Here is a 13,495-nt window from a genome sequence, read left to right as displayed (position 1 = left end):
GAAGTTACTTTTGTCATGCTTTTTCAGAAGCAGTTGGACACTTCAGCTAGTAGTAATTGTTTATTGTTAAATTTTGTCTCCGAATGCTATTTTATTACAAGAATGCCACTTGATAAACAAAAAATGTCTATCAAGGAGATCAACTTGTATTTTCTCGCATTGGTATTCCGTATCAAACATACCTTATTATTCACGGCTTGTACTTAAAATACAAATTAGATTTTTGTAGGATCTGAAATTTACAGAGACAAGAATATATTCATTTACTGACGACCCATCAAATTGTCCATCCATATAATGCAGCGAAGACTCTGCCCATTGATGAGATATTCGAATGCTTTGTTGACATCACGAAAGCTAACTTCATGAGTAATGAATCCATCAAGCGAAAGCTCCTACAAATTAAGTCAATATTATGATTATGAAAAAAATACCTATTGAAAGTAAATTATTGCAAAAGTATGTAATTCATTAATTATAATTAAATGTGAAATGAAAATGATATCAATATCGACTTACCTCGTTCATATATTTTTTGATGAGTATAGGTATATCGAGTTTGGGTTTAATCCCACCAAATAAAGACCCCGTAACACTTTTGCCTCTCATAATTTCTATGCAATCCAAACTCAAGGGAATGCCTCGTACCTCCACGCCAAGTATTATAGTCCTTCCCCAACCCTGTCAAACTAACAAATTTAGTAATTGTGAAAATAGATACTTTGCATTAGATAATTATACTACCTCCATTTCATATTTTTTATAACTTTGGAATATTTTATATCTCACAAATAATACTTTAAAGTTGCAAAAATTATATAACGAATGTAGTAGTTGAAATTTTAGTACAAACCTCTCTAGAGCTTTCAAAAGCATCTTGCATAACAGTAGCTGAGCCTATACACTCGAAACAATAATCTGCACCTCCATCAGTAAGTTCCTTAATAACCTGGCTAACTTTCTTCTCTTCATCACAAGATTTTGGATCTATAAAATCAGTAACCCCAAATTTCTTCCCTGCCAAAAAAAAATAATCAAGTTACTTAATTAGCCTTACATATATGTGATCAAATGTTTGTATGTACAAGTAATAATCAATCGAACTTTGTATGTCTTAGCCTTCTGTAAGCGTTAGCATGAAATCATTGCGTAAATAGTTTCATTTGAACTAACGTTTTAGAAGTGTGACAACTAAACATGCATGGATGGAGAAATAGTATAAGTCAGAGAAATTCAATCAGGTAACAAATTTGAGAGACCAACCTATATGCTCTTTTTCAGGGTTAAGGTCTATTCCAATGATCTTGGAAGCTCCTTGTTGTTTTGCTGCTTGAGCCACCTGGTCTCAACAGCCAAAGCAATATTGCTAATAACTCAACACCTTTAATAAATTCATCGATGTATCAATTGAAATAAAATGTGACACGGTCTACACCTTCTAAATTGATTACAAATTGATTTAGAAGCTCATGTCAAAAAAAATAAAATAAAAAATGATTCAGAAAAATTAATTTCTATTCAAACATTTATAACCTTTCATAATTGCGCTTCTAATCATAATTGAATTGATTGATTTATAGGATTCACATGTTTAGCATCTCTCCATATTGCAACATGTACAATCTTACGTTCATATGATTGTTAGATTATATTTTATTAAAGTTTATTACGAGAATAATAATGTACTATTATAGTACTTTCTCCGTCCCTATTTGATAGTCACTTATTTTATTTTTGGTGCCCAAAATATTAGTCACATTTGCATTTTTCAAGTATTATTAATATTAATTTTTTTACCAAAATTCTCTCCAATTTGTAAAAATATTTGTGCAAATTTAACTTTTTCATTGTAAATTTTGCTTTCCCATGTATTTTAATTACTTTCTCTCTCTACTTTTTTACATACCTAATGTAAATTTACTTTTTCAATGTACTTTTGCTACTTCTTATTTATGTTTATTAATTACTGTGAAAAATGCCCAAAAATAACTATCAAATAAGGATGGAGGGAGTACATGTTAAAGAAAAAACGAAGGAAGTAAAGAGTAATAATTTACCGCGAGTCCTACAGCACCAAGTCCAAATATAGCCACAGTAGATCCTTCCTCCACCTTAGCCACCTTCCACACAGCTCCAATTCCTGCTTCCTCACAAAGCAACAACTTATTTGCTATATAATTGGACTAAAATGAATCATTCAATAACTACAAAATCATCATCACCACTAAATATAATTATTGTTTGTCATGTTATTTTCGAATCAACTCAAAATAATTTCTGTGAGGCTTAGAATTTGTTATATACACCTTATATACACCCGGGTGTAACGTATATCCAACTAATTCAAGGTTAGTTTTTGCTCTATATTTGATAATTAAATGAAAAACAATCATCAAAATGAGAACAAATACTAATGGATGTACGTCACATCCGGGTGTATATAACAACCTCTCAATGAGGCTAGGTCATACCTGTAGTAACACCACAGCTAAGCAAACAAGCTTTGTTAACAGGCACTTGAGGGCTAATCTTAACCACAAATGTAATATCCACAACAGTATATTCGACGAAGCTCGAAACGTAGAGGAAGTGATGAATCGGCTCCCCTTTCATGTCCGTAAACCTACCAACTTCGTCCCTTGGCATGGCGCTAGTGTACTTGGCAAACTTGGTGCAAACGTTGCTTTTAGTGGACTTACAGTCTCTGCACTCGCCACATTCAGGGAAGAACACTGGTATCACTGTATCCCCTTCTTTTACTTCCTCAACATACTCTCCTACGCTCTCTACTATCCTATTATGTCAAAATGATTAGAGTCATGAGATCGTCTTATACAATACTTTGACAAAATGTTAAAACTAAAATTAATTAAGAACAAAAATAAAAAGTACTATTCCGTATATTAGTAGTGAATCTAATACTTTTCCAATCCTTTTTATTTGGTATCATGTCACTATTTATAAGGTGTGAAAATTTTGACGCTCTGAATTGATGCTAAACGTGAATAGTCAAAATACGATGAACATTTGGGATTAAAGGGAGTAGCTTAATGTAGCATAATGGATTCGTGTAACACGAATACAGTAAATAACGTTAGTCACAAAATGTAATTTACTCGGTATTATTTTTTTGAACAATCAAATTAGACAAGGTATAATTAATCACTATTTGAAAACGACTTTGTAAGAACATGTTACAGTAGGTTGATTTAATCAACTATCGACTCACTCTCTAAACATAAGTCAAACTTCGAAAACTCATGAAAGATAATAATTGGATTGTTCTAAGACGCCGAAATTTCTAAAACTTTCAAAAATTAAACAAGATCACACGTGAAAAAAACGTATTTTGATAGAAATTGAAGAGAGGGAGACTCAACTTACCCGACAGCTTCATGCCCAAAGATCCTTGGATGAACAACAATAGGACCCTAATGTTCAATAATGGGAAAATAAAAATTATGACTTTATATTATAACAATTTTATTAATTATGTACTGTTTTATGAATTTCTTGAAATATTAATAAATGAAAACTTACTGATTCCATCTTCCAGAAGGAAACATCAGTATGACAAAGAGAAGTACATAGTATTTTGATCCGAACTTCCCAAGCTTTAGGTGGTGCCACTACAACATCTTCTATTACTAAAGCTTCCCCTGCTTTTCTACATACTGCACCTGCAAAGTTTATCGATAAGTTAACGATTAATAAGTTCAGATAAGATTGAGTTTTTCAGTAGACAGAAAGAACGAAACAAACCCAAATCATTGATGTTACTAACCTTTGCATATGATTGGTTTGCCGGCCGTTTTCGATGAACCGTTGACATTTACATAGTCCATGCTCAAAATTAGAGAGGGCTAAAAGTTTGGGAGGTTTGAGCTGTGGAAGGCAGAAAAGTTTGTGTGGCTATTCAAAAAACATGATGATGGGTTGAAAGAAATATGCTTGTTTTAATACTGCTACCTCTGTTTGGGTTTCAAAAAAAAAAAATACTACCTTTCATCCGATATTTGTGAATTAGACATTTTGAGAACAAGGGAAAAAGGTAAGGAATCTCCATCCTCAAAGTGCCTTTAATGGGGATTAAACCTCCAACCTAAAGGTTAGAACGTGCAATCCTTATCACTAAACTAAGCTGCAAAGGAATTTTTTATATTTACAAATCTATAAGTGTCAAAACCTGATATGACTAACCCGACTCGAACCAACACAAAAAATAACCGATTTAGATTATAACTTGCATAAACATAATAATTTAGCATGATTCAAGTTTGAAATAAATCCAACCCTACTCAAACGCTCAAATTGACACCTACCCTTTATTACAACTAATTAGAAACAAAGTGAGTAGCTTAATTTAAAAAGTGACTCAATAATTTCTCCACCAGCTACACTTGTCTGATTGCAATATTTAACTAGGAGTTTTTCATATGATTGTTGGTGCAGTTAGATTGAGATTGGTGAACAAATTTTGTATTTTTGTACAAATTGAAGTTATATTCTTGTATAGACGCAGTAATTAAAAATTTAAAGAATGAAAGAATCTTTACAGATTGTGAGGTTAAGTTTTTTTTACAAATATTCGAAGCTCACCAAGTATATGCCTTACGAATTACTCGCTAATTAATTAAAAGATTGATTAATCTTGACTGTCTTTAAAGGTTAAAACTACACAAAACGTTGACCTGTTACAAAAATTATAGAATTTGTGTTTAGGCTTGATCGGTTATTGTGTATTATCAATATACTTCGTATTGTTTTTTATAATTGCCTCTTTTACAGGAAAATGTACTATTATAAGTAATATTGCATATAAAGAAACTAAAAAATTGAAAGGTTGAAAATGACTACTAGGCATTAATTACGTCAATTTATCTGTTTTTTGTCATATTTATAAAGAGTAAAGCCTTTAGTGCTTCATATAATTTATTTATTTTTTTGTGTTTAAAGAGCCACAAAGGCGGGCAAAGAATCGATCCCATAATCTCCGAAAATCGGGATAGGAGCTCTAATTACTTGAGATATCCCTAACTCTCATTTAGTGCTTCATATATAGTTTACCTTTTTTGCAAGTAGTAACATTTAAGTTCTAGCTTTATGGTCATAAGCTCATAATTCATAGACATGAATTTAAAATTGTCAAACCATTAATCAGTGATAGAATTAAAGTTACTCTGTTAAAAATAAAAATACTTTTTAAATAATTAGGCTAATCATGTCCGAGAGCTTTTTTCGGCTTGACTATATGTCACAAATTTAGTTAACAATATTATAAGGACAAATATATAAACAAATATTTTAAGGAGTATAAATGTTCGCATACTATTCTAAAAAGTTCAAAAAAAAGAGGCAGATAACATTAATGAAGGCAAATAAGTAAATAAACATTTTAGAGGGTATAATTGTCCAAACAATATTTATAAGAATTTTCTCATCCTTTTTAAAAAGAAGATTAAAAGAAGATAGGGATAATCTAGTACTCCCTTCGTTTATTTTTATTGCATTAATTTGGATTGCACAAAGTTTTAGGAAAGTGATATAATATTTTGAGTGGGTGAATAAATTATTATAGTAAAAGTAAGATGGGGACCATGAAAGAGAAAGTATGTGAGAAATGATGATATTTTTATTATTTAAGTAGGGACCATAGAAGAGAGAGAAATGATAAAATAAGTTGAGTGGGGTTTAAAGTAAGAGAAAGAAATGATAAAATATAGTATAAAGTTACCAAGTATACAAGTGATGCATTTAAAAAAAAAAACACCCCAAAAAGAAAAGTGATGCAAATAAAAAAAAAAACGGAGGGTGTAGAAATTAATGTTGCATTCTCTTTTGCTATGTTTGACTTATCTAAACTTATGATTATGGCCTTATTTTCTTCGGATTTTATTTTATTTTATTTTATTTTTTTGACAAAAAGAGCTAATAAACAAACAACAAATCAAAAAGAAAAATACAAAAGCTGACGACGTCGGGCTATCGTGGCCAACCAATGAGTCGGGTTAACCAAAGAACGAGGGATCTTTGTAAGCCTGCACACAGAAAGACTCAAAAGTGTAGAATGGATATCATGTAATAGTCACCTCGAAAAAATGGGAACTGAACCCGAACCAGTTAGCAATGACAACAGGGTTAAACAATCGGTGCTTCACATTATTATTGTAGTTTTTAAATTATTACAAATTAAAGTAAGTATTAATTTCATGTATTAGTATCTTACTCGTATTTATTAGTCTTAAACTTATCTTATTTGAACTTGTTAACCCTTAAGACCTTAGTCTGTCTTTATCAAAATTTATTAACCCTTGCCTAATTACAACTTATTGGACTTAGGCCTTGTTTAGTTCACTTTATTTTTACTTATTTTAGAAAAAATAAGTTCAAGAAAATTTTACACTACACCCCGGTGTAGCTTCTGCTACCTACACCCCCCTTCCCAAGTGACGTCATTTTGAACATATAATATTTTAAAACTGAACATATTTTATTAATAGTTGTAAATGAACATACAATTATTTATAATTGAACATTTAATTAAGGAGCATTATTATAGATGAAAAATGTATAAAATTTATAATTTTGTACTTGTTATTGAAAAATTTTGAAGGTAGCACACACTCCTTATTGTAATTGTAAGAATCATTTCCATGAAAACTACAATATAGCACACACTCTTATTGAAATTCCTTATTAAATTTGTTAAAAATAACTAATTCATGATATAATTAGGTGCTTTAATTAGTAGTATAAAAATGAACTTTTAAGTATATGCACATATTCATTTTAAAATTAATGCATTTACTTGTTGATCATGAATAAGAACGAAAATGAACATTTATCAATACGTAAATTAACATTTATAGATAATGAAAATGAACATTTATCAATACGTAAATTAACATTTATCATCTATTAAAATGTGAATGACGTTATACTAACATATAAATGAACATTTAACAAAATGAAAATGAACATTCATAAAAATAAAATAAATTAAAGAAATAATAATAATAGTAAAAATAACTACGAACTATAATTTTTGTTTCTCTTCTCTGAAACGGTTTCCTTCGCTCTGCAAACAAAATTGAAGAATGTACAGATATAATTTATTAGTTCTTCAATAAAAATTGCTAAGATTATAGTATAATACTTACATTGATTTACATTACTATATATGTCAATGAACATTATGAATTTCATATATGATCAAAAGATTTCATAGTATGCATAAGTCAGTTTCTCAACTCACATGAATGAATATTTATGCACTTTATAAATGTGCATAACGTATCATAAAAATGAACATTTTTTATTTTCGCATATAAAGTCAAATATAAACTCAAATAGATTCAAATATGCAAATGAACATTTATAATTCAGTATATGTTCATATATTACCTCGGAATTGTAGAAATGTTAACATCTATACCATAAGTTTTAATATCTTTTAAAAGTCCTTGATCTACAATAGGAGATTTTTACAATGACTATGTAGTAATATATAAATAAATATTTGTATTAATCATTTATTAACATGTGAATGATTGTATACTAATATATAAATGAACATTTATCAAAATGAAAATGAACATTTATAAATTTTTTTTTTTTAAAAAAAAAAAAAAAAAAAAAAACCACTACGAACTAATTTAATTAATGCTTACTTTTCTCCAGATTTTTTTGATGTTCTTCTCTGAAGCTATTTCCTTCATACTGCAATAAAAAAAAATGAAATATTTCATACTCAAAATTCAAAATGTACTTGTTCAAATTACTACTTTTAAAACTAAAAATAGTAAACGTTCCTGTAACACAATTGCAACAATAAATTATAAAAATTAGGGTTATACTCTTTTTCGAATTAAATATGAACAAAATCACTTACTCCTTTGAATTTCGACCTTGATTTGTTGAATTATGTAGCAGTTGAACAACTTTTTTGGATAATTTGTCACAAAGTTTGTTGAAAATTTTGGATTAGAAAATGCTGAAAATGGGTGTAGAGAGAGAAAATGCAGAAAATGGGTGAGGAGAGAGAAAGTCAAAAAAGATAAATGGTGGTTTGATTTTTACTCTACAATTGTAGAAAGTAGATTTATGAGGGAGATTGTTAAACGTTTAGAGGGGGGGTGTAGGGTGTGGTACCTACACTAGGGTCTAGTGTATACCAATTCATAAGTTCACATCATATCAGATCAGAAAAAATAAGTTCAAATCAGATCGGATAAAAAAAAAAAAAGTTCAAATAAGATCATCGTTTTATGTGTAGTTTGTTAGCGCTAAATATCTTTAATTTCGTAATGAAAAAAATTATGAAAATTACATATTAATAAAATACACATTATTACGAATCTAACAAGATCCCACTTGATACATTTTTTCTTATAGATTATTGTACACTTAAGGTCAAAGTTTGGTCAAATCAGACAATCAGATCAGACCAGACCAGATCAGACTGGATAAAATCAGATCAGACCAGACCAAACCAGATCAGATAAGTAAATTTAAGGCGAACTAAATAAGGCCTTTTACCAAAGTTAAATCTTGCGAAATTATTATGTTTCCTATTATCCTATATATGGTCGTGTTTCACATTGTAAAGTGACAAATTTGATTCACTTTTTTCAGGATAGTGCAAAATATCATTTCTTCTGTCATGTCTTGTTCTCTTAGCTAGATTTCATAATGTTTATCCTTGACGACTATGTAAGGTAGAGCTGTTTCAACCGTAAAGGATCATTCTTGTAGCTGCACGTAGGGATGGCAACGGGTCAGATCTGGACCGGGTCCGGATGGACCCGGATCCAGATCCGTTTTTCAACCTTGGATCCAGATCCACCCCGGATCCGTCGGGTCTGGATATGAAGACCCGGATCCAGATCCGATGGATCCAACGGATCTGGGTCCGGATCCGGGTCCAAAACGGGTCCTACATATTTTGCCTATTTTTTTGAAACAAATATAATAAAAAACGGATTTTAAACAAAAACAAAACTGAACTACTACTATCTTACTTTAAAAACAAAATACAAAGAAAGAGAACAAGAGAAGGGAGCACAAGACAAAGACCAACAACTAGGGGTGACAATATCATCCAAACCCGATGGATAACCATCCACCCGATCCAAATATATGGATGAAAACCCGAACTTAAGCGGATGACGGATGGATGATGGATGGGTTGGGTGACAGATCGGGTCGGATACGGATGATGATACATCCAACCCATCACCCGACCCATCCATCCACCCGTTAAATTTATATATAAAAAAATAAAAATAAATATTTTTTTTAATAAATTAATGTCTATTGTAGTGTTAGGAATTGACATTTGTTTTTAATTTAATAAAAAGGAACGAGTATTAGAAGGATGTATAAAAGTTTTAATTAATTGATCATTTTTTTTTTCAAATCTCAATTTTAATTATTAAAGTGCAAAGTTGTATTTATATATATATATTTCACCCGAATTATCACCCGATCCACCCGATTCATCCGTGGATGACGGATGGATCGGATGTGGATGAAGGAAAATTAGGTGATGGATGGGTCGGGTGATGGATGGATTTTTGGCGGATGAAGCATCACCCGACCCACATCCGATCCATTGCCATCCCTACCAACAACAGTAACATAAAATACTACAGTAGTATGTACAAACCTACTTGTTAATCCTCGCATGTGTTCCATTCACCAAGAAGGAAGATACCACCCTCATTGTTAGAATTAGTGCTAAAATAAAAACATAAAATTCGAACAAAATCTACTTCACATATCAGCAACAAAGCACGAGATTTACTGAAGATACCACCCTCATTGTTAGATGTGACTTGTGAGTTTGTGACCATAACAAATTTCAGTTTTTTATTTTATTTTTATATAATGAATTTATAAAACGGATCCACGGATCCGGGTCCGGGTCCATGAGTTAGACCCGGATCCAGATCCGTTTTTTTCAGCAGGACCCAGATCCAACCCGGATCCGTCGGGTCCAAAATGTGAGGACCCAGATCCGTGGAAAACGGATCTGGATCCACGGATCCGGGTCGGGTCTAGATCCACTGCCATCCCTACTGCACGCCTGCACTACTGCATTCTCCAACATTGCAAGAGACATTTGGGGCAAAAAAAATAAATAAATAAATTATCCAATTGCCAAAAATGTTACTCTTTCATGGAAAATAATATTACGTGGATAGTTTTCGGCCCAATGTGAAGTCTATATATGTTAGTCTTCTTTGAAGCTATATTAATACTCATGTTTTTAAACTTAGGCTTGATGTTGAATGTATGACGATTTGATGAGTGAAACTCAAACCTCTAAAATAAAAAATAAAAAAAAAAAAATAAAAAAAAAATAAAAAAAAAAAAATTACCAAGTGAGGCAATATTTCGTTGGATTTATTACCATATATGTTATAAGAAAATAGGTTTATTTAATATTGTATAGAATTTTATATTTTTATTCTCAAATGACTATAATTAAATGACAGTAGTCACGTAGAGCAAGGTTGCATTGCACTCTTTTTTCTTACTGATTTGTGGTCATGAACCATCTTGAAATTCATTTTAAACAATAGTTTAGATATTTCAATCAGTGTTCTTTCCTGTTAGTAGAAAAAATATTGATTTTCCTGTCAAAAAATAAACAAATATAATTAAACAATTGATTACTAGTAGAAAATAAAAGGTTACAAGTCTGGCCATTTCATGTTGGGCTTTTGGCTTTTGCAAAGGGAATTTAAGTTTATGATGGTTTGGGCTTGGATACCTTGTTTTGGGATGCTGTTTTAAAAAGAAAGATATTGTGTAAGAAATGGGAGGGAAAGGTAAGAAGTGACCTTGTATTTTCCTTGAATTTAACTTTTACTCTATTCATATACTCTACATTGACTAATTTTGTTAAATTATGATTAAGAAAAAAAAATAGTAATTATTTGGAATTGCGTTAGATTTGTTCTGCTTAATAGTTATGATTTTGATTGTAAAAGTTATGTTATTTTCTCTAAATTTGTGATTTACAAATCAATGCTATTATTACTATAGGTGCCATATGGCTATTCATTAATGATATATTTACTTCTCGTAAATAAATATATCAAGTTTTATTAAAAAATTCCATGTTAGTAATAAAAGATATTTCTAATGATTGAAATAACACATTGACAAGTGTGAAATAAGAAATGTTGCGTTTAAAAGAAAACAAAAGAAGTACTTTGACTTTTACACTATTTATATACTCCACTTTGATTAGACTTGTTAATTTATAATTAAGGAAAAATATAGTCATGAGAGATCTTCTTAGATCCGCCTCTATATTATAGTTTATTAATATCAATTTTTTCATAATTTAAAAAGATATTATTTCTTGAAATAAGTCTAAGGTCCTATTTGGCAAAAGTAGCGGTAGCGGGTAGCTTTTAGTGATCGAGTAGCGAGTAGTTGTCAATTAGTAGTGGGTAGAAGTCAACTGTCAAAGTAACGGTTGATGATATGAGTGTTTGACAAAAGTAGCGGTTGTAATACTAAAATATATCAAAATCCATATAAATATTATTTAAAAAATAATAAAATTTTGCCAAACGCTACCCGCTACTTCTAAACGCTACTATTTTTAACGTTTGAAAAAAAATACCTAAACGCTATCTCTATCGATAACTGCTACTAAAACGGCTACCTTGGCAAACACTCTCAAAATTTTTGTAATAGTGTTTTAACTAGTCAAAACTTTAATTGCTGCCTCAAACGCTACCACCAAACAGGGCCTAATACGCATTGACAAGTTTGTAATGAGAAGTGTTGCATTTAAAAGATAACATGAAGTATTATGGAGTAGTTTTTACTCCTTTTTTTTTTTTTTTTTGGCTTTATATTAGTTTTCTTACACTTTCTTTTAATTTCATTACAAAAAATTTAAGGTTTCACACTCTCTTTCACATTCATAAAAAAATGTTTCACAATTTTCTTTTACTTTTTCAATAAAATAATAATTCGTACTTCATTATCTCCTTTCACATCTACTTTTCTAATAAATGAACAATTGATTATCAAACACCAACATATCATTTAAACCTATGTATCATGATAAGTGTAGAAAACTAATTTGTGAGGGATTGTGTAAAGGGGATGAAAATCGAATCAATTTATATCGTTCAATTTCCTTCCAATCATTCTCCCCCATATTATAATTTTTGCAATTGCCATTTCATACAAAATCTATCTACATCGCATCATGAATTTTACAAATACATACACACATTTAGTCTATGACAAAGCTATGATATTTGACACCTTATTGAATCTAAATCGAGCATGATCAAGATCAACCCAATCCATTTAGATAGAACAATCCATGAATCTAACAACTAAATGCCCCTAACAAAATTCAATCCCAAAATCAAAAAGTTGCAAGAGAATAAATATAAATTTCAAAATTTGTACTACCTATAACATTTTGACATCTTGTAACCACTAGCATGTAATAACCTAATATGGTTAATACAGAATAATACAAGTAGGAGTAGTGCTAGTGAGGAGTAAAGATGGCTCTAGGTCGTCCTGCCTCGTGCCAGGCCCACGTGCTTTGGGGTTAGTTAGGCCCGTTCCATGACTCGGTCCACGAGTTTGTGTTGTGCTAGGCTTGCGCATCTAAGCAAAAATTATATTGATTTAAGCGTGCCTTGTCATGTCGGGCCTGGTCGTGCCATGCTTTATCGTGCTTCTTCCAAATAAAGTGGCCCAGGCCCGACCTACACGCACGGTACCATGCCGTGCTTTTTTTGTGCCGGGCTTCGCGCCGGCCTGGCACGGTGTCATTTTTGGTAAGGAGTGGAGTATAAATTATAGACAGGGACTGAATGAGTAATCATCATACACATGTACAAAGTCCAATCAGTTCATGATAAAGTTACAACATTTGACACCCTATCAAATCAAAATCGAGCACCTTCAACTCAACATATCGCTCCAACAACGCCGGAATACGTAGATAAAATTCAATTAAAAAGTCCATAAGTAACAAATAGAAAAAGGAAAAACAATTCAAATTTAAATTAACATACATACAAATGTACAATAACCTAATCACAAAGTGCATAATAGACGATTAGGATTTAGGAGTAGTGTTAGTAAGTGGTAGAGTATAAGAGCAAGTTTAACCCCAAATCTTAAGACTTGGGGTGACATCATCATTTTGAGTCTTAAGACTTATATTTAAGACTTTTTTTTTTTTTTTTTCTTCTAAATCTCAAGCAAGTCTCAAGTTGAGTCTTGAAATTCCAAGACTCAACTTAAGACTTGAGATTGGGATCCACTTCACCCACCTCACTTTTATTTTTATTATCCCTTTTTTTTTTTTACACTTTTCTACATATAATATGTCATATATTTGACTAGTAGGGTTAAAGTGATAAATTTGCGCAAGTTTTAATGAGTTTTAACAAGAAATTAATGACATCATTTTCAATGTGACCACAAAAAATGATATCAC

At 31.0% G+C, this 13,495-nt stretch overlaps 1 protein-coding gene across 1 annotated transcript; it reads right to left on the bottom strand.

Moving 5' to 3' along the window:
* Positions 1–187: 187 nt before the first annotated feature.
* LOC145585331 (alcohol dehydrogenase-like 2) lies at positions 188–3,924 on the bottom strand. The gene is made up of 9 exons (XM_081642037.1): positions 3,785–3,924; positions 3,541–3,680; positions 3,385–3,431; positions 2,472–2,794; positions 2,058–2,140; positions 1,264–1,339; positions 854–1,017; positions 520–681; positions 188–395 (listed from the first exon to the last, which is right to left on the bottom strand). Exons 1-9 carry the CDS (start codon positions 3,843–3,845, stop codon positions 264–266), a joined length of 1,188 nt encoding a protein of 395 aa, XP_081498163.1. The 5' UTR covers positions 3,846–3,924; the 3' UTR covers positions 188–263.
* Positions 3,925–13,495: the final 9,571 nt, after the last annotated feature.

The sequence above is a fragment of the Chenopodium album genome, chromosome 16, assembly GCF_948465745.1.
Source record: "Chenopodium album chromosome 16, dcCheAlbu1.1, whole genome shotgun sequence".
Classification (NCBI taxonomy): Eukaryota; Viridiplantae; Streptophyta; class Magnoliopsida; order Caryophyllales; family Amaranthaceae; genus Chenopodium; species Chenopodium album.
This window is presented reverse-complemented; position numbering and strand designations above follow the sequence as displayed.

Excerpts from the sequence above, each read along its gene's own strand:
- LOC145585331 (XM_081642037.1), bottom strand. The coding sequence starts at position 3,845 with ATGGACTATGTAAATGTCAACGGTTCATCGAAAACGGCCGGCAAACCA. Across the intron at positions 2,141-2,471 it reads TAGCTGTGGTGTTACTACAG|GAATTGGAGCTGTGTGGAAG; the intron begins GTATGACCTAGC and ends GTGAGGAAGCAG. Across the intron at positions 1,340-2,057 it reads TTGGTGCTGTAGGACTCGCG|GTGGCTCAAGCAGCAAAACA; the intron begins GTAAATTATTAC and ends TGTTGAGACCAG.